General features: G+C 39.2%; 1 protein-coding gene across 1 annotated transcript; it reads left to right on the forward strand.

Annotated features, from left to right (window-relative positions):
* Positions 1 to 11,572: 11,572 nt before the first annotated feature.
* Positions 11,573 to 22,029, forward strand: PTGS2 (prostaglandin-endoperoxide synthase 2). Its single transcript, XM_040359757.1, has 10 exons — positions 11,573 to 11,775; positions 12,848 to 12,964; positions 13,054 to 13,197; positions 13,832 to 13,975; positions 14,924 to 15,105; positions 15,218 to 15,301; positions 15,417 to 15,663; positions 16,588 to 16,874; positions 17,406 to 17,553; positions 20,461 to 22,029. Exons 1-10 carry the CDS (start codon positions 11,694 to 11,696, stop codon positions 20,865 to 20,867), a joined length of 1,842 nt encoding a protein of 613 aa, XP_040215691.1. The 5' UTR covers positions 11,573 to 11,693; the 3' UTR covers positions 20,868 to 22,029.
* The last annotated feature ends 999 nt before the right edge of the window (positions 22,030 to 23,028 follow it).

Genomic DNA, 23,028 nt, shown 5'->3' on the forward strand with positions numbered 1-23,028 from the left:
TGGCTGGAGCTACACTTTAAAAAAGTACCAGTTCAAAATTACAAACAGATTCTACTTAACAAACCTACAGTCTTGTTTGCACCACCTGTATACTGCTGTTCAAATTATATAGGGACAACGGGGCTGGTAATGACCTGGGGGGAGGGGGGGAACCAATGCTATTTTTCTCAATGATTTTCATCCATAATGCAGGGACCAGACATTACATTAAAGCCGCAAGCAGTTTTAAATGACTTTTTTCTTATAGTAATGTCATTTTGTGCAGGGACAGTTCTAAACACGGGAAACACATGCCACTTCACAGGCATAATATAGACACCCAGCAGGTACAATATTTAAAGGAATTATTCAAATCTTTTTTTCACTTTAAGCATCATTAAAATCACTGCTCCAGAAAAAAACGACCGTTTTTAAAACTTTTTTTTCCATTGATAAGTTCCCTGGGGAAAGACCCGGGTTCTCAAACCCGTTTTACGACAATAACTTGCATATTAGCCTTTAAAATTAGCACTTCTGAATTCAAACGTTCGAGTCCCATAGACTTCAATGGGGTTCTAAAAGTTTGCGTGAACGTTCGGTTCGTTCGAAGGTTCTGGTGCGAACCGAATGGGGGGTGTTCGGCTCATCCCTAATGCCCACCAAGGAAGAAGCGGAAAACAAGATTAACATTAACCCTCCTGGCTGGGGCAGCTTAAACTCTACCTGCTTGCATGCATAGATGAATGTCAAATCTTTCAGCTGTCAATTGTTGCTAAAAAGTCAGCAAGTACTTGTATCTGCAGCATCCTTACTGACCGCTGATGTCACCCAGCCCATTCACTTACATTGCTGGGAATCCCTGGTCACGTAAGCAAATGGGTGGGGATTGGTGGGGTTCCATTATCGCCTAAATATGTCTACATGGGCATTTTTGGGCAATAACATATATTTCTAATGACAGCTTGAGGAGTTGTCACTTGGCTAGTTGTAATGTCGGGATCAGTTTTGTGCGCTGGGTCATCACGTTTTTTTTTTCAGCTTGCTTTAGGGGAGTCTAAAGTTCTGTCAGGGGACCCCAGAAAAGAAAGAGGCTATTGGTTAAATCCTGTGAGGGAGGAGTAAGGATGTGCACTAGTGCTGCTGTGTGTGTGTCTATAAATGCACAAAGCCCAGCTTGGGAGAACACCCTCAGGTGTGTCCCCTCAGCATACAGCTTGCTGGGTGGGCACTTGGAGAATAGGGATGAGCCGAACACCCCCCCCCCCCTTTCGGTTTGCACCAGAACCTGCAAACAGACCAAAAGTTTGTGTGAACTTTAGAACCCTGTTAAAGTCTATGGGACTCGAACGTTTGAAATCTAAAGTGCTAATTTTAAAGGTTAATATGCAAGTTATGGTTCTAAAAAGTGTTTGGGGAGCTGGGTCCTGCCCCAAGGGACATGTATCAATGCAAAAAAAGCAGTGAATTTTATAATGCTTATGTGACCCCATCCCCCTCTGATGCACCCTCTGACTACGTCACTGGGGAAGCCCAGGCTCTCCCCTGCGTCAGAGGGGGGCGGGGTCACATGACGAGTGGCCCTGCATCACCTGTATAAGAGCTGTCACTGGCTCAAGCCGTGTCATTCGCCGGCTGTCTCCGGTGGAGACAGGCGGCCGGCGATGCGCGCACTCTGGATCCCAGACCTGGATGAAGAGATCTTCTCATCGCTGGACCCAGGCAGAGAGGAGATCACCCGTCGCAGGATACCGACAACGTTGGAGCGGGGACCGAGAGTGGATTACCACCTCTGGATTTATTTATTTATTTTAATAAAGGACTTTTTCCACGGTGTGTGTGTGTTTTATTTTTACAATTCCTTACACGTTCTTAGTCAAATGGTAAAGGTACAATGTATCCCATTACCAATTCACATAGGGGGGACGGGATCTGGGGGTCCCCTTTGTTAAAGGGGGTCTTCCAGATTCCGATAACCCCCCTACCCACAGACCCCCACAACCACCGGGCAAGGGTTGTGGGGATGAGGCCCTTGTCCCCATCAACATGGGGACATGGTGCTTTGAGGGGTCACAGACCCCCAAAGCATCCTCCCAATGTTGAGGGCATGTGGCCCGGTATGGTTCAGGAGGGGGGGCACTCTCTCGTCCCCCCCTCTTTTCCTGCCGCCGGCCAGGTTGCGTGCTCGGATAAGGGGACTGGTGTGGATTCTTGGGGGAACTCCACGCCATTTTTTTTAAATTGACGGCGGGGTTCCCCTTAATATCCATACCAGACCTGAAGGGCCTGGTAATTGAATTTGGGGGGACCCCCACGCTTTATTTTTATTTTTAGGGCATGACCATTTTTGCCCCTACACACAGCGTTTGTGTCCCCCTTTTATAGATTTGTGATGTTATCTGTAGGATTCTCTCTTGTGGGACTTCCCGCAGATCATTATTTATTATTTTAATCTTAACAATGTAATACTCTTCCCAGCTGAGATTTTTACATCAGCTGGTTAAACCTCTTTTCTTTGGGCGTTAATATTAATATTATTGTCTGTAGCTGCACATGTATCTATACATAGTTAAATAGCTGGGTGGTGCCTGGGGGTTTCACATTTGTGTACCCAGAGGTTGTTTGGTGGCATTTTGGGGATGATGTCACTGTATTTGTTGTGGCTCTGTGGGTGTTTCTTTGTATGCCCAGTGGACCGCCATGAATATATTGCGGCGTCTTTCCGCTTGGTTCTGCCTCCCCTTAGCCCTTGTGACATCTTTACCTTTGTTTTGATGTTTGTACGCGCATGCTTATCTGGTGCGCGCACGCACTTTCTTGGTGTCATTGAGGTCTGAGCCTCCTTCTTCTGGCTCTCACTCCCTCTGTTTCCCTAGATACCGGGAAATGCGGTACGTTGCCGCGGTATGACGCGGTGCGCACGGCCCCGCCTCCCTTCGGCTCTTCCCTATAAAAGATCACCGCCGCCTAGCATGTCTGTCACGGCTGACAGCGGTGATACTATGTACTCGGGACAACTAGTGGAAAGGTACTGTTTAACCTTATGCCCCCACTAACATATCCTGTACTATTGGGGGGTCTTGGAGGTTTGCTCTGTGGATACTCAGGCCTCGTACACACGACCGTTTTCCTCGATAGAATCCATCAAGAAACTTGGTGGGAGAGCTTTTTTGCCGAGGAAACCAGTCGTGTGTACGTTTTTTCATCGAGGAAACTGTCCAGGAACTCGACGGGAGTCTCAGTTTCCTCGTCGTGTTCCTCGTCGGGCTGGTTTTCGACGAGAAACGCGATCGTGTGTATGCTAAGAAACCCGTGCATGCTCAGAATAAAGTATGAGACGGGAGCGCACCTTCGGTAAAAGTAGCGTTTGTAATGGAGGTAACACATTTTTCACGATGTAACAGACTGAAAAGTGAAAATCGTCTCTTACCAAACTTTTACTTAACACGCAGTAACATGAGATGAGCAAAAGCAACTCAAGGGTTGTGTCAGTGGAATCGAACTTCCCCTGCCATTGTATGTGTTGTACGTCACCGCGTTTGAGAACGAGGAGATTTTGTCTTGACCGTGTGTATGCAAAGCACGCTTGTCGAGTTCCTCGAAAAGCCTAACAAGGAACTCGTCGAGGAAAACGATGTGTCTTTTCCGACGAGTTCCTCGGTCATGTGTACGAGGCCTAATACCAGTTTGGTCTCTACACAGTGGATCCATACACTCACCAGTGACACCCTTGGCTACATCCCAGTATTACACCCATTTCTCAAAAGTCTATAGGTATGTTTCTGTCTCAAAAGGATAAAAAATGTTTCTCTTTTCACATTATGTATTTTTATACAACCAACATACTTATCTAGATGGGATATTTTTTCTGATCCTGTGGTATACAATTGATACAATGAATGTTCCTGAGATCATCAGAAATATGCCTATTTATACATATATTCTGTTGCTTATTTAGGAGTGACACTTACGCTTTGTGCCTTGTTTTGGCACCCTTGGGCTTGCTTGGAGGAAGGGAGGTGACCCTATCCCACTGTGTGCCCCATTTATCTTCTGCTAAGGGGCCTCGTTTGCCACTGCCTGGATGCTTGCCGGGTCAGCCATGAGTCCATACATATGGTGACGGGTATGATGTGTATGCTGTGCAGTTTCTGTGTTCTCCTGTTTTGTATAGATATGTAATCCAAAGTAATTATGCAATATTTTGAAACATGTTAATTTGTGTTATATACAGTGTGACTCCACGCGGACATTGGCCCCTGATGAAGGGAAAAGGTCTCGAAATGCGTAGAGGCCTGAATGAACCACTGTGGACAAGTCGTGCATTCATATCCATTAATTTTAATATTTATATTTTTGTATTTACTGTGTAATAAACTTTTACTACTATTACTACTTTTCTTGATTAATTGAGTTGTTACCGTTAAAGCCCCACCCTGGGGGATTTTCTCCTTTTCTATTCCATACAGGGGTGTTGGTAACACATATAGGTTTCCCTTTTGATGTTATTTTGTAATTTTTATGAATGACTTTTCTCTGAATTGCCGGGAGCTGACAATTCATTATAGCCGCAAGTGATTTTAAATTACTTTTTTTGCACTTTGTACAGAGACAGTTCTAAGCACGGGAAACATGCGTTGCTTCACAGGCATACTATACACTCCCCCTAGGTACAAAATTTAAAGGAATATTTCACTTTTATTGTTTCACTTTAAGCATTATTAAATTCACTGCTCCCGAAAAAACGACATTGATACATGTCCCCTTGGCCAGGGCCCAGGTCCCCAAACACTTTTTAGGACAATAACTTGCATATTAGCCTTTAAAATTAGCACTTTAGATTTCTCCCATAGACTTTAACAGGGTGTTTGGCGGCTTTTCGAATTTGACGCGAATATCCCAAATTGTTCGCTGTTCGTCGAACAGGCGAACAGGCAATGTTCGAGTCGAACATGAGTTTGACACGAACTCGAAGATCATCCCTATTGGAGAAGAGGAGAAGTGGAAAGTGCTGGTGGGGGACTCCAGAAGAGGAGGTAAGAGACTGATCTGTGCAATATCCTTACACAAAGCTGGTACGAATAACATCTTTTTTTATATTAGGAAAATAAAAATAAGACTAAAATATCACATTAACTACAAGACATTCTGAGGCAGAAGATGCACGAGTTTTCACCAAAGATCCTGAAGCATAATAATTAACTGAGGTTTGGACAAGACGTGGACAAGTATAATTACAACTTCTATTCAAGTCACAATAAATTATTTCTTATACTATAGTCTTCCCTTTTTAATTGGACTTGTAACTAATTAGTACCATGTAAAATAAGTCCAGGTCTTATATTCATTTTGGAAACAAAAGAGCCAGTAGGGCTTATTTTCGGGGTAGGTCTCATCATATAACGTGCTGTTTTCTCTCCCTCCCTGCCTGTCAGGAATACCCAGTTTGAACAAAGTTAAAATGCCAAAATCCTCTCTGTTACAGTAGCACACAATACGCAATGGGGGTTATTTACTAAAGGCAAATCCACTGTGAACTTCCAAGTGTAGAAAATGCAAGGAAAATAAAAAACAGCATTTTTGCTTGTACATGATTGGATGATAATATCAGCAGAGCTTCCCCTCATTTCAGATCTTCCCCTCAGATCTAAAGTGACCGCACTTCCAAGTGTACTTGTAGTGCAGAGTGGATTTGCCTTTAGTAAATTAACCCCATTGTGTTTTTGGGTAAGCACTGATTACTAAATAGTACGTATGGAGGGATTTGGAGTGACCGCCCGCCACCGCTCAGACCTCAATGACACTATTTATTGTTCAGATTTTACATTAGTGCACTTGCAAAAAAAGCTAGTGTCTATTACATTTTTATTTTATTATTTACACTAACATTTATATGTCCAGGACAACATTTTGGTGTGTTCCCTTCTTCTCAGACCAAACAGCTGCTTGGGCACATCCTCAAAGTTTGTCCTGAAAATGTAGACGTTAGTGAAAAAAAAGTACCACGGACAGTACTGATACTGTATATGCTAATTACGGTAGTTAAAGCGGAGCTCCACCCTAAAGTGGAACTCCCGCTGATCGGAACCCCCCCAGTGTCACATTTGACACCTTTCAGGGGGAGGGGGGTGCAGATACCTGTCTAAAGACAGGTATTTGCACCCACTTCCAGCCACACAGTCTCGGGTGAACTGCGGGCATGACGTCACCTACCGCCCCCCCCCCCCCCCCGGGAGCCAATCGGCAGGCGTAGCGTGACTCGCGCATGCGCCGTATAGGAACCGGGCAGTGAAGCCGCAGCACTTCACTTCCAGGTTCCCTCACCAAGGATGGCGGGGGGGCAGCAGAGTGAGGAACGATCGCTCGTCCTCTGCTGCGGACGGTGCTGGACTCCAGGACAGGTAAGTGTCCTAATATTAAAAGTCGGCAGCTGCAGTATTTGTAGCTGCTGGCTTTTAATATTTTTTTTTTCAGCGGACATCCGCTTTATAAATACAATTAAAAAGGGGAGACTACAATATAAGAAATAATTTATTGGGACTTGAATAGAAGTTGTAATTATATTTGTCCAAGCCTTGTCCAAACCTCTTCATAAGCTTATCCGTTCATTTATACGCTCCAGGATCTTTGGTGAAAACAGCTAAGTACTGTCCATGAGACTTTTTTTTTTTGGGTATGCACAGAAAAATAGTACGTATAGAAGGAATTGCACTATTATGGTTTGATTTTTAGTTCTTGGGCGGCACAGTGGTGTAGTGGGTAGCAATCTCGCCTAGTAGTAAAAAGGGTCGCTAGTTAAAATCCCAACCACAACACTACCTACCTGGAGTTTGCATGTTCTCCCTGTGCTTGTGTGGGTTTCCTCCAGGTACTCTGGTTTCCTTCATTTTATGGGAAACATTCTGCAAATGCCATTAGTGTCTGTAACCTTAGAACAAACTGCCCTAAGCTCATATTTTGCCCCGATAAGCACATTATACAATTTAAAGCGGATCTCCCACGTCCATACATTTTTTTTATTTTTTTTCCTAGTAGGTCAATCGTTGATAGTAAAGATTAGAAGAACTCACTTATTTGGAGTCCACTTATTACCGATTCCGTCTGCAATTTACACTTATATTCTAGTCGCAGCGCCGTTCCCATTTTAACTGTGGGCATAGGAAGGCCACAAGCAGCGACTTCCTGGTAGCACCACTCAATCCCGCGCATGCGCACTAATTACGGGGAGTAGCGGCGTCAACTACTGTGTTGCCATCACAACGTCAAGCGTCGTTATGCAAAGTTACCGCCCCGTTGTGATGTAAACACAGCATAATGTAAAACCTCACCACACACAGCTCACAGCTCACTTCCTGGTTCGGAAATCGCGCAAGATTTGGTATGAAAGCTCCGCAATGAACACTGGGACCTATGAGAGAAGCTCCCAGAGCACACTGCGTGGTACGGGAAGTGACACAATGCCCCTAAGAATACCCGCAGTTGTGCAGACCGGAAGCCTCATCAAACTAAAGGTACTGTACAGATCTGAAAATTAAAAACCTCAGTTTTAAACATTTTTAATGTCGGCAGTACAAATAGGCTAATGTTGCAATTAGGGTGGAGCTCCGCTTTAAAGGGGTTGTCAAGGTAAATGTTTTTTCACCTTAATACATCCTATGCATTAAGGTGAAAAAACATCCGACTATACCGCCCCCCCCCCCCGAACCCCCGTTTTACTTACCTGACCCCTCAAATGTCCCGCGAGCGTCCACGCGATCCTCTTCGGTTCCCAGCCTGGGAGTTGATTGGCTAGGCTGGACGGATTGATAGCAGCGTAGCCATTGGCTGGCGCTGCTGTCAATCACAGGGGGTGACGCGGCACGCCGGGGGCGAGTGATACAGTCGGCGGCTATGCCCGCCGCTGTATCACGGGAGTGCGCTCGCAAAAGCTTTTCCACCATGCTCGCTCGCTCGCATGAAGGTGGAAAGCTTTTGCGAGGAGGAGCCGAGACAGCCGCCGAGGGACCCCAGAAGACCAGGTTCGGGGACACTCTGTGCAAAACGAGCTGCACAGTGGAGGTAAGTATAACATGTTTGTTATTTTTTTTTTTTTTTTAAGTTTGCCTTTAGTGTTCCTTTAAAGGGTCACTAAAGGAAAAAATTTTTTTAGCTGAAATGACTGTTTACAGGGCATAGAGACATAATAGTTAACTGATTCCTTTTAAAAATGATTAAAAATAGATAAAAAAACAATCATATAATGTGCCTGCAGTTTCGTTTTTGCTGTTGTTTGCTGGTTCTCTGATGTACAGAGAGCCACTAGAGGGCAGTCAGCCAATAGAGAGCAGTGATACTTTGTCTAAAACTCCTCAGCACCAATCCAGTTTCGTTTTACTCACACCTCCTTGATTAGTGACCACCGTGAGAAATCTCCCAGTACTGTGGTTATCAGGAAAAAAGGCAACCAGGAAGTGTCCAGAACAGAGAGGATTTACAGCAACATGAAAGCAAAAACGAACAATGAGGACATGAAACCAGGACTGCAGCAAGGTAAAGGAAGCTATTTAGCTAAAAAAAAAAATTCCTTTAGTGACCCTTTAAGTACCTCTACAAGACTGGGAAAACAAGTTCCACAAAGAGAAATATGCTGTTTAACTAGAATTGATTGTTTAAAACATATCTGCATTCAGAAAGAGGTAAAGAACTTTTCTCTTTCAGCACTCTGCTGAAATCGACTTTCTCATGTGTGAATGGAGGTTGTGCAATCAGCCATATATGGTCAGGACTTCCTTCCACAATTATCAGTACGTAGCACGAGCGAACAGTCACCACCTGAACAAATCATATGGAAACACAAGGATGCTTTGCTATGACAGCAGTTGGATTCTAAATAGGTTTTGCATAATCCATAAAACTAATGTGTAGGGCTACTTGTAATGAAAAAATGTTATTGAATCATAGTAATGGAAAAACATAATTGTTGTCTGGAACTACAAACTGTAATACTTATGTCTTGGGGATGATTTACTAAAGGCAAACTGGCTGATCACTTTGAAAGGGAATTTTCCTTTAGTGAAGTTCTGCTTTTTTGTTTTTTATTTGTTTAAATCTCCTTGCACATGATTGGGTATTCTTTCAAGATGGATTTTTCCACATTCACTAAGCTAAAGGAAAATTCCTTTACAACGTGGGAATTCCCCTTGCAGAGTGAACAGTTTAATTGCCTTCAGTACATCAACCCCATTGCCTCTCTTGTAATCTTGTGATAACGGCTTTTTTTTTCTGAACAGTTCAAATTATGTAGGAAATTCAGTTACACACCAAATAATGTCACATGTACAAAGTATCAATATATACATTAATAAAACGAGAAATTGTGGTCATCTATCTATCTATCTATCTATCTATCTATCTATCTATCTATCTATCTATCTATCTATCTATCTATCTATCTATCTATCTTCTATTCATGTACACAGTATTTGAGATGTTTATAGTATTATATTTATATAAAAGTTTTATAGTATTATATATAAACATTATAGTATTATATTTAAGTATTATTTGTATATATCAGTATTATAGAATTATATATTGGAATGATGGATACCAAGGGAAGGCAACCTTTCAGAGGTAGAGATTTACCTGGACAACATGGAGGAAATCAAAGATCCCCAGGGGGAGGGTGACGCGTCTTCCCCCTGGGGATAAAATAAAAAAAATAAAAAAATAACTAGCCACCAATAAAAAGACAGCATGAAGAACACAGAGTGTGGCCCAGTAGTGATCTCTGCCCAACTTCACATAACTCCCCCCACAGTAGGATATTTTGCCCCCCTTCACATCATGCCTATAGTAGTGACCTTTGCCCTCCTTCATATCATTCTTCCAGCAGTAATGTATTCCCCCCCCCCCCCCCCACACACAGTAGTGTCCTCTGCCCCTTCACCCCCCCCCCTTACTGTAGTGTCCTTTGTTCCTCTGCTCCTTCACCCTCCCCACCACAGTAGTGTCCTCTGCCCCTTCACCCTCTCCACCACAGTGGTGTCCTGTGCCCACCATAGCATTTTCTGCTGCCACTCACAGTAGTATCCTCTGTCTCCCCCCAGCAGTGTTGTTTGCCCCTTCACATCATCCCCCTGACACAAAGACAGGTACCACTTTCCTTTCAACAGGTGTACAGTACTGTACAGAGCAGGGGCTTCCGGCGTTAACTTACCATATTAACAAGCTGGTTATTGGTTGCTAGGACCACCTGGCATCCTAGCAACCAATCAACTTGAACTTAGGTAACTCCTGTCCTCCATCCAGTACTGTGTTGGCTCCCGATCTCTGCTCTGCCGTGAAGATGAGAGCGTTGGAGGCTGAGGGGAAGGACCGACAAATCAAGATCTATGGGTTGTCAACCCCGATATATATTTAATTTTTCTATAAAGGTGTTATAGTATTATATGTATATAAAAATATCATCATATTGTTACTATATATATATATATATATATATATATATATACTACAAAGACATGCTTGTAGGTTAATTGGATCCTGTCCAAATTGGCCCTAGTATGTGTATGTATGAATGTGAGTTAGGGACTTTAGATTGTAAGCTCCTTGAGGGTAGGGACTGATGTGAATGTACAATGTATACAGCACTATATACGGTAAGTACCTGAAATAAATAAATAAATATAAATATATAGTAGTATATATTTACCTATACGTATTATAATATATATTATAGTAAATTTCTTTCTTCATGTGAATGAACAGTCACTTTACACCAATGATGTTCTTTCAGTTTATCAATAACTTGTAATAGTGTCGAATTTCAAGGATTCAATACAAAAAATGATTATATTGGGTATTGCTGTGCCACATTACAGTTATTAAATCTAAAAAATATATATTTAATGGTATTAAATAGGTAAAATTAAGAAACAAAGAAAAAAATTCAAAATCCAGCTGCCATGACAATCTTTCCATGACTAGGATACCAAGTACAAGAAAGAGAGTCACCGCTCTAGGTGGGTCTACTATATGGTCACACGTTTAAAACAGGATTCTAAGGGTGCTGGCAGTGCACTGGGCAAGCATGAAAAGTAGATGAAAGATGAATAGCCGCACTCCAAAAAAATGTGCGGGTTGTCTTGTATTCAAATAAACAGCAAATACATCACCGAATCATAAAACAGGAACAGGGGAACAGCCTACGTTTCGCACAAGATTAGTGCTTATTCATGGCTGATATATACCAAGTGAGTGTAAGCTCAGCAGCCAAGCTTGCAGCATGAAGAGCTATGAGGCTGTATATGACCAGGGTATAATAGAGAAACTATAAGAAGAAAGAGGATTTTTTATTGTGCTGTTTGTAGCAAGATACTTTTCCACAATATACTGCTATACCGACAATATAAGAAACATTACAGCCTTCCTAGTTTTCACACATTTGATTCATTGACAAATATCTCAGCAAGCATCATAAGAAATACAGGAAGACTGACTGTGCGCCCTCTAGTGACCGTGGGGACGTGTGTGCCGTGATGGAGAGGAGACATTTGGGGAGTGGACGTCATATTGCGTCAGCAGAGCTTTATTGTAAAGGATATAAGGCGAGACAAGGGCACTGAGCTTCATTCCACACGTGTAGAGTTCAGGAGGATCGCTGATCCAGCGCTAGACGTCTGTCTGCTACTGCCTCCATTACACACAAGTGATTCATCATTCCTGGACACCGAGCCATGCACTCTTCACCTTCTACTGCTACAAGAATGACTCTTCTCGGAATCTTCCTCTGCTCCCTGCTGGCTTCTTCTATTGCAGGTATGGAATTCTTCCCAAGTTCCCAAAATCTACAGGTTTATAGCAACCTAAAGTCTTTTTATTGCCTTTAGGACTAATAGCAAAACACTTTTTTGTTTTCATTTTCTATCTGTGTTCTGTATTGCTACAGATTAATTAAAAAAAAAAAAAATATATATATATATATATATATATATATATATATATATATATATATATATATATATATATATATATATATATATAATTCTTTTTTCAGTTTAGTTTGAAAAAAAGTGTTCTTTTATAGCAAGTGAATAAAAGTATAGAAAATTAAATTATAAATTGGAGGTCTTTTATAGGAAGCATGTGGAAGTATAGAAAAAAATAATAATACATTGATGCTCTTTTTATAGCACGCATATAGAAGTATAGAAAATAATAAATACATTGGTGTTCTTTTATAGAAAGCGTATATAAAAAAAAAAATGGTGTTCTTTTATAGCAAGCATATAGAAAAAAAAATAATAAATTGGTGTTCTTTTATAGCAAGCATATAGAAAAAAAATACATTGGTGTTCTTTTATAGCAAGCATATAGAAAAAAAATACATTGGTGTTCTTTTATAGCAAGCATATAGAAAAAAATAAATAAATTGGTGTTCTTTTATAGCAAGCATATAGAAAAAAAATTAAAAAAAATTACGTTCTTTTTTAGCAAGCATATAGAAGTATAGAAAAAAAATAATAAATTGGTGTTCTTTTTCTAGCAAGCATATAGAAGTATAGAACATTATAAATAAATGTGTGTTCTTTTATAGCAAGCGTATAGAAAAAATAAATACACTGGTGTTTTTTTATAGCAAGCATATAGAAGTATAGAATTTTTTTTAAAAAAAATTGGTGTTCTTTTATAGCACGCATATATATATATATATATATATATATATATATATATATATATATATATATATATATATATATATTTAAAAAAAATGCTGTTCTTTTATAGCAAGTGTATAGAAGTGTAGAAAAAATATTAAATACATTGCTGTTCTTTTATAGAAAGTGTATGGAAGTATAATGAAAAATAATACATTGATGTTCTTTTCTAGCAAATCCATGCTGCTCTAACCCATGTCAGAACAGAGGGGTTTGCATGACTGTTGGCTTTGACCACTATGAGTGTGATTGCACAAGGACAGGATACTATGGGGAAAACTGTACCACACGTAAGTGTTTCACCACATCCTTCCATGCATGAAATTACTGTCATTACCTAACCAGGTGCTAATAAGGGTCTTCTTTCTGTATTCCACAGCTGAATTTTTAACATGGCTGAGAGTTACCCTAAAGCCTTCACCCAATACCGTGCACTACATCTTAACTCACTTTAAAGGCGTTTGGAATATAATCAATAATATCTCCTTTCTACAACAAGCAATCATGCGTTATGTATTAACATGTAAGTACCCTTTTGTAGGTGTTTTATCAATTGTAAATTCCATTATGAGAAACATTTTCACGGGGAATCCCAGTCTATATTATATATTGTGACATCCAGTAGGAGTTTATTGCAAGTGTGATAGGCAGAGAAAATTGTGCTGGGCTATGTCCTGTAATAAATCCTAGCATTCCAAAGCAGTACATTAATTAATAGCCTTGTTTAAAATGTTATGTAATTTTCTGGTGCAGTAAATTGCTTGGGGTTTATAGGATGATGTTGTCAAGTGACTTTCGCAAACCGTAAAATCACGTTGGTTATCAAATCATTTTTAAGCTATAGTCATTGGTTATAAATGCTTAATTATGATCTCGTGGTTTAGGTGGGCACTAAAACGACCTAAAAAACTTGCAACAGAAATTTGTTAGGTATAGACTAAATCAGCGATACCCAAATGTCAAATTTCAGTTTTGGTGGAGTTGGCTTTATTCTTTTATAGACCTTGCAGAAATCACAATGAACATGCTCATATATATATATATATATATATATATATATATATATATATATATTTATTATTATATATTTTTTTAAATGTAAATACACCATATATTTGGAATTCTTTATAAAATTCCTCCTTATTTTTCCTTTATAGCACGCTCCCATCTGATTGACAGCCCCCCTACTTACAACAGTCATTATGCCTACAAAAACTGGGAAGCATATTCCAATATTTCATACTACACTCGATCATTGCCACCTGTGGAAGAAGATTGCCCAACTCCAATGGGAGTGAAAGGTAACATTTTTATAGAATATTGGTTCACTATTCTTGGTATGAAATTTTGTTTGTCAAGTAAACTAAAGAAAATATACTAGTGAGCGGGAGCATGTACATCTGTAATACGGCATGTAATGGAGGTGTAAGCAGAGAATTTAAAAGTTTGATATTTGCAGTGGATAAGAAGGTACTCCTGAATCCTGGCCAGTAAAGGAGCTAGATTAAGAACATCAGAATTTCCCTGATTTTTTTATGACCATAAACATCGAGGCCCACAGGTGTGACTGCGTTTATAAGCTCTGCTTAATAATAATAATAATCGTAGACATACGCTGGGTATAAAGGTTGAAGTATATCTGAAGCAAAAACTTTTTTTTTGTTTTGGATAATGTAGGTAAGGGTTAGAATGCCCATTAGGTTTTTATTTCTTGTGTTCCTGCTGAGAAAATCATCTTCTTTGTTTGTCCTAGTACAGTAATCATTGTCATTAGGAATGTACGTGAGGAAAGCCAAAATTTGAGCAGTCACTTGAGGAGTAGAGGAGAAATATTACAGTAGGGAGTTATACTTGTACCAGTGATAATTGTCTCAGAGAGGATTTTAAGTTTGGAGAGCTATCTCTTTACTTCCTGTGGCTTCTGTAGGACAAGAAGTAAAGGGAAATCTCCCCAATGGGACACGCAGAGGGAATCCCTATTCAATCAAAAATAAGAAAGTTGTGGCTTTAGATAGACTTTCATAATGAAAAGTTTCAGTGACAGTTGAAAGTTTACAGGTCTGTATGCTCATTGTTGCTGTAGGCATGGTCCAAAGCTATAGCTTTCTGCTGAAGTAGATGTATACAATATTATTGAAGGAACTTTGAGGTTCCAGTTAGACAGTAACTGTTCAGGTATTCAGATAAAAGAAATATGTTGGTAATGCTTATTATTCATCTGCTACACATTTCTACTCCTTTCATTATAGGAAAGAAAGAACTGCCAAGTGTAAAAGAGGTTGTAGAGAAATTGTTAATTAGAAGAAAGTTCATTCCTGACCCACAAGGAACTAATGTGATGTTTGCATTCTTTGCTCAACACTTTACACACCAATTCTTTAAGACTGATGTCAAAAGAGGAGCTGCCTTCACTAAAGGACTTGGGCATGGGGTAAGAACAAATACCTGCTCCTTTTTTATTACATATATAAAATATGTTCCGTTTACTTGAAACCATCCAAATATGTATTGATCTGAATATGTATCTTGTATTATTTAAATAGGTTGATTTAAGTCACGTCTATGGGGAATCTTTGGACAGACAGCACCAATTACGTCTAAAAAAGAATGGAAAATTAAAATTCCAGGTATATATGGTTCTTTATTACTTATAGATATAATGATACATGGCAATAACCAATGATCATCATCTGGCAGGCATAACGCATTAATATACATTTTTTTGTTTGTTTACTTCATTAGATTATTGATGGTGAGATGTACCCTCCAACAGTGAATGACACAGGAGCTGAAATGCTTTACCCCCCACATGTGCCAGAACATCTTCAGTTTGCAGTTGGACAGGAGGCTTTTGGACTTGTACCAGGATTAATGATGTATGCTACCATATGGCTAAGGGAACACAACCGCGTCTGTGATGTACTGATGCAGGAGCACCCTGAGTGGAACGATGAACGTATTTACCAGACTGCAAAACTTATTTTGATTGGTGAGTACACTTTGGATACATAAATTATTTACTTTCAGAAAAAAATCAGGAACAAGAGACACATAGTTGGCCATTATTTTGGTACCACAATGGAGATTTCAGCTTTTAAACACTGGATAAATAAGTTGCTTGATTTTCTCCATGGGACACTAGTAGCCAGATCTCTTGAGTTCCTACATTTAAACAAGCACAAATCATTGAGGGCCTCCAACATTCTCTGTTGGTGTTTTTATTGTATATTTTACAATATGCCCAAAATATTGGCAGGATAACCCAAAACTCTTGAGCCAGAATCTGGGCTAGGGAGATCTTGCCACTGGAGACCCCAAAAAATGATCAAGTGACTCAAACTTCAAGAGTGGAATGGCACTTTTGGATGAACTGTCCCTAAAAATAAAATATTAGCCTATACCTTAATAGATATGGAACTTTCATACCAATTGAATAAAAATGTTTTTTGTGTGTAATTTTAAACAAGGATGGCATTTTTTTTGTTATATGTAATGGTTAGTTGTACTAGTAACAATAGCAGTAGCAATTCTATTGTCATTTTTAGTTAAATTCAGACTTCTATTTATTATCTTTTTTGTTGTGATATCCAAATTGATTTATACCACTTTTAGTTATGCCACCATAGACTTGCCAGTGAAATTAAAGCTTCACTTGCTACAAATGGGCCATAAAGATGTGCAGTAAGGAGCACAGTGGGAGAAATTGTTGCTACATGGGAAGTTTTCAACTTGTTCTTTAAATATGTTCAAATTGTTTTTTAAAGATGAATCATGTTCTCACTGCTTGTTTTGAACCCGTGGTCTGAGATCTTAACACTTGCAATTCTATAATTACTCCTAGACCACCAGCTTCTGTATATTGTTAGTCTAGACAAATGACATTTAATCAAATAACACTTTTTTTTTTTTATAGGTGAAACCATAAAAATTGTCATTGAAGATTATGTGCAGCACCTGAGTGGCTATCATTTTAAACTGAAATTTGACCCAGAGTTGTTGTTCAACCAGAGATTTCAGTACCAGAATCGGATTGCTGCTGAGTTTAACACACTTTATCATTGGCACCCTCTTTTGCCAGACACTTTCCAAATAAATGGCCAAGAGTACAACTATCAACAGTTTCTGTTTAACAATAGTGTGATGTTGGAACATGGAGTATCCCACATGGTTGAATCATTTACCAAACAACAGGCAGGAAGGGTAAGAATTCTTCAGTTATTCTTAGTAACATGAGGGTTACGGACAAGTTTTGATGCAAATACTGGAAAATCTATTACTACATTATAATCTCAACATCTAACATACCAGCAGACATCCTAGGAATTTCTAATAAATACTCACGCACACAGAAGCATTAACTATAATCATATGCCATATTTATCTCTGATATGTAGAAAGCTAATAGTAATAAACAAGCTAAAACCTCAAAATTGTCCAATTAACTTTCCATCCAACTTTGGCATCCCTGATTTAGGGTTAGTTTTAGGGAACAGAATTAAAAGACATAATCTCAAAATAAAAGAGCACATATCAATTATTATATAGGAATGTATCTCTTAAATATATAAAAAGTGCACACATATAATATACAACAAAGTCTGATCAGTGCTAGATAACACTTGTATTCAGAAGTATTTCTTACAGGTATTGAAAATCTGCCCTGCTTTATTCATGTGAAAGTCTTGGCTTTTAATTTGATCCCTAACCTTACTTGTTTTTTCCTGCTCATAGGTGGCTGGAGGCAGAAATTTCCCTGCAGCAATTTCCAGAGTAGCCGTAGCTTCCATACAACAAAGCCGAGAGATGAGATACCAGTCACTCAATGAATACAGAAAGCGATTTACTCTAAAGCCTTTCAAATCCTTTGAAGAGCTGACAGGTATGACTTGTTCTTCTGTTATTGCTTCTCAAATAAATTCAATAATAGGGTTAAATGCGTTCTTGAATTTGTGTTATTTTGAAACGTTACAAGGAGTGCAAGTTCTTATCAAACATAATTGTTCACAAGTGACAGCATGTAGGGAAAACAATAAATAGACGCACACAAGAGATTACAAAGTACAGCTTCTGTACAAATTAACCTTGTGTTTACCAATCATTTGTCTCTGCTATTCATTTGTATGTAAAACTGGCTCATACTTTGCATTCATTTCAAGGAATATATTCAGATCTAAATTTCCTTGAAAACACTGAATGAACAGTAACTCTTCTCATACACTGGTTATTGGAATATTTACCAAACCCAGTACATAACTATGCAGTTACAAATGTAAGCCCAAGCAAAAAGGGAAAATGATGCTGTGATGCACAAAGTATTGCAACACCCTGACTTGCAAATATACTTTTTCCATCAGTTTAATTCCAAGATGTTTTAAGATCTATTCCAAAATATTCTTGGTGTGAATGCATTTAGTAGGTCTTCTGTAGAAGGCAATTGTTTTAGAAAATAGAATATTAGCAGTGCTTTGCTGGACTGATTCTTAACCTAAACATTTGTTGAAAAAACTTCTGATTCACAAGCTATAGATATTTTAGTATAAATAGAGAGACATCCCTTTAACATCATGTTTGGGTTAAGTACATCCTTTCAGTAAGACAAATACTGTGTGATTTTAAAGAAAAATTACAAAGATTGTGTTGCACCGTTGTGAAAAATAGAGCATTAGACATGGTGTCATGTTCTGTTGTACTTCCCATGTATTGCAAACAGAATATGTAGCATGTTCTAACTGTAGTTTTGATGAAAAAACAGATTAGCAAGGCTATGGACAGAAATCTGCTTTAGGGCAAAATATAATACTCTTATGCTGCATACACACGATAGGTTAGTCTGATGAAAACGGTCTGATGGACCGTTTTCATCAGACCAAACCGATCGTGTGTGGGCCCCATCAGTTATTTATCCAGAGGTTAAAAAAATAGGAACTTGTTTTAAAATTATCTGATGGATAAAAAACCTATAGAAAAAAACGATCGTCTGTGGGTATGTCCATCGGTTAAAAATCCACGCATGCTCATAATCAAGTCGACGCATGCTTGGAAGCATTGAACTTCGTTTTTTTTTCAGCACGTCGTTGTCTTTTACGTCACCGCGTTCTGAAACAATCGTTTTTTTAACTGATGGTGTGGAGGCACGACTGATCATCAGTCAGCTTTATCGGATAACTGATGGAAAAATCCATCAGACCGTTTTCATCAGACTAACCTATCGTGTGTACAGGGCGATAATAGTTTACTGTGGACAGGGCTAAAGCTCAACTTATGCCGCGTATACACGATCGGTCCATCCGATGAGAACCGACCGATGGACCGTTTTCATCGGTTAACCGATGAAGCTGACTGATGGTCCGTTGCGCCTACACACCATCGGATAAAAAAACGATCGTGTCAGAACGCTGTGACGTAAAACACAACGAAGTGCTGAAAAAAAATGTTCAATGCTTCCAAGCATACGTCGACTTGATTCTGAGCATGCTTGGATTTTTAACCGATGGTTGTGCCTACTACCGATAGTTTTTTTTTTTCCCCCCATCGGTTAGGAATCCATCGGTTAAATTTAAAATAAGATTGCTTTTTTTTAACCTATGAATAAATAATCGATGGGGCCCACACACGATCGGTTTTGACCGATGAAAACGGTCCATCAGACCATTCTCATCGGTTTAACCGATCGTGTGTACGCGGCATTACTGTTCTGCTGACACCTCCTCAATAAAAACATCTTCCAAATGGGGACATAGACAGCAATTCAAACTCAATGAAAGTTCTAACTTGCACACTGTATGCAAAAAAAAAAAAAAATTGGCAGGTTTTAACCCCCTTAGCGGTAAACCCGAGCGTGACTCGGGGTGGGTTTTCGATGTTAGGATCGGTATCCTCGAGTCACGCTCGAGGTGGACGTGCAGAGTGTGCAGCGGCGCGGCTTACCTGCTCGCTGAATCCACAGGCAAGTTACTTACCTTGTCCCTGGATCCAGCGATGCCCCCCCCGCTGTGTGAGCGAGCGGGTCCTCCTCGCTCGATTCACAGTCTCCCCGTGTGCCGCCGATCTCCGTTCCCTGCGACGTTACGACGCACGGGGGCGGAGAACGGCGCCAAATTCAAAAAAGTAAACAAACACTATACATACAGTATACTGTAATCTTATAGATTACAGTACTGTATGTAAAAAATAAACACCCCCCTTGTCCCTAGTGGTCTTCCCAGTGCCCTACATGTACTTTTATAAAATTAAAACTGTTCTTTCTCCCTGCAAACTGTAGATTGTCCAAAAGTGTCCCTTTATGTCAAAAATGGTTTTAGATCAGCTAGAAAACAGCGATAATAAATTATAATCACTTGCAGAATTGTGCGATAGCGATTTGTGGGGAAATACGTCATAAAAAAATAAAAGTAATGACAGCGACAATTCTGCAACTGAGCAAATTTCAGTGATTTTGAGTTGATTACATTATTGAATAATTTTTATTATAATTATATTATTATTTGTTATAATTATTTATAATTATTTATTATATTATAATTTATAATTTTGTTTTAAAAAAAAATCATACCCGGGATGCCTACAAGACTCTTGTTTGGTTAGATTTAAGTGAGTTATTCCTAAAAATTACAGACCTACAGTATAAAACACCAAATTTCCTTGCAAAATAATTGTACCGCTTTTGGTACGTAATTCCAGACAGAATCATACCGCCAGGGAGGTTAATAAAGCTTTACACTGGCAGTTAAGGCCAAATTATTTATATTTCTATGATTTAAAAGAAAACATGTTTTATGTTTTATAGGAGAAAAAGAATTGTCTGCAGAACTTGAAGAACTCTATGGAGACATTGATGCTGTAGAATTCTACACAGGTCTTATGGTTGAACAACCCCGTCCTGGGGCCATTTTTGGAGAGACCATGGTTGAAATTGGTGCTCCATTTTCATTGAAAGGCCTTCTGGGTAACCCAATCTGCTCTCCTGAATACTGGAAACCTAGTACATTTGGTGGAAGGGTGGGCTTTGATATCGTAAATAGTGCCTCCTTACAAAAACTCATCTGCAACAATGTTAAAGACTGTCCCTTTACTTCATTTAATATATTAAGAAGTAAGACTGCTGAATCAGCAAAAATCAACACAAGTTCTAACTCTGCACTGGATGATGTTAACCCAACTGTACTACTGAAAGAACACTCCTCGGAGCTGTAAACACTGATGGTTGCCAAGACACTAGGCCATTAAATGAAGCTTGTTACCAATGTACAGAACTTCTACATGTTCCGAAAGCGTTATCTACTATTTTAATTATTCTGCCTAGGTGGTTAACAGTTTTTACTTGTGTTTGTTATTTTTAATATTTATTGATATTGCTGCAAACTTGAACTGCTGGGCAGATATTTTAACATGTTACATGTTTTACCTCCATGTCTTAATAGATAATTTGTGGTAGCCCAACTATAATATCTTCTGGCAGGAAATGAGAGATAGTGGATAAATTCTGAGGTCAATGGGCTTTATTATTGGCATACAAAAAGTGCTGATGAGCTAATACAAATAGAAAATCCTCATTATTAGTAGTATGATTACACTAAACTGCTGTAAGCTGATTTCTGATTGATTGTTATGTGCTTTTACGTGCACTTTTTTGCATGTTGTTAAAAAGACTCCATGCAACACAAAAATAGAGAAAAGAGTTTTCATCTAAATCAATCAATGAAATATGAGCTTGCAATGGTTTAATGAAATAAGACTGCTGGGAATAGACATCTGTATGTCTTGGTTACTTTGCACCTAAACTGTTTTCATCTTGATATTAACTTTAGCCCAGTCCTATGTATGTTTATGGCACTCAAGCTGTATATGTTAGTGTTGGAATGTATGGGAAACTTCCAGTCATAGGGTGATTTTGACACTTTATGCTGCTGCACTACTTGAATTTTTACTGCTGCTCAGGATTTCAAGTTGCCTAACATGACACTGTGTAATGTACTTGTCTATGCATCTTTATACATTATGAGGTAGGATGAATGCAATCTAAATGTATGTGATTTAACTATTACTTGAACTCGCATAGTGTATGGAATCAAAACCTATAGCAATACTTGACAAAAAATGATTTCTTACAACTGATTATAAGAATGTAGCATAATATATATTCTAAGTGATATGCCATCAACAACAAAAGCGTTGTTGCTTTTTATTCAAGTTTGATGTCAGTAAGGGCATATCCCAAAGTTGTGTTGAAAGAAAAGATAATATGTTGTTTCCAGGGCTTGCATTCCATGCCAGTTTATAACGGACAATTCCATTATATAGCTGGAACTACTTACTTGCCCTTGTATCCAATAAAGTGTGTGTCCTCATTCTGCTAGTACTTGTCAAGACTTGTCTTAATGCTGTATTTATGTAAACTAAAAGTGAGTTGAAATGTTAACAATTATTTATTTATATATTTTGAGATATAAAATATTTATACCTTTTGGAATTTGCACTGACCCTAAGGATAGCAGCTTTTATGGGTATGTCCCAACACGTTTAAGCCAGGCTGCAGGTACCCAGATTATATTTCTAAGATGGCAGAGCTGGGACTCTGGATATTTTATATGTGCCAAGAGAGACTAGCACTCATATTGTATAATATTTGGTCTATTAAGGTTGTTTTATTTATAGTAAATTATTCTAATGTTTGGAAGTACTTTTTTACATCTATTTTTGTAATTTATTTATTACAATTTTAAATAAATTGTATCATTACATTTTCCTTGTTTGTGTTTGTTTTATATCATCTCGTTACAAGCGTTATTCAAAACATGCCAGGATACTGATATAGGCGGTCCCATAGCTGACATGTTTTTAAGGTTTTCGCTCATGTGGCTATCATCCTTATCGCTTTATTAAGACCCTTTTCACACTGGGGTCGGCCAAGCGGTATCGCTAAAGAGACGCTCATTTTAGTGGCACTTAAGTGCTGTTTAAGCTGTGATTTTCGGCCGCTAGCGGGGAGCTTTTAACCATCGCTAGCGCCCGAAGAAGGGGTTAAAACCACCCATGTTGCGGTGCTTTTCAGGAGCGCTGCCCACTCATTTCAATAGGCAGGGAGGTTTTGTGAGTGCTGTATTTAGCACTCTCAGGCCCCGTACACACGACCAGTTTCCTCGGCAGAATTCAGCTTCCGACCGAGTTTCTGGCTGAATTCTGCCGAGAAACCCGGCCGTGTGTACACTTTCGGCCGAGGAAGCCGACGAGGAGCTCGGCGAGGAAATAGAGAACATGTTCTCTATTTCCTCGTTGTTCTATGGGAGCTCTCGCCCCGCCGAGCTCCTCGGCGGCTTCAGTGCTGAACTGGCCGAGGAACTCGATGTGTTTGGCA

Source organism: Rana temporaria, chromosome 7 (genome assembly GCF_905171775.1).
Source record: "Rana temporaria chromosome 7, aRanTem1.1, whole genome shotgun sequence".
NCBI classification, from domain to species: domain Eukaryota; kingdom Metazoa; phylum Chordata; class Amphibia; order Anura; family Ranidae; genus Rana; species Rana temporaria.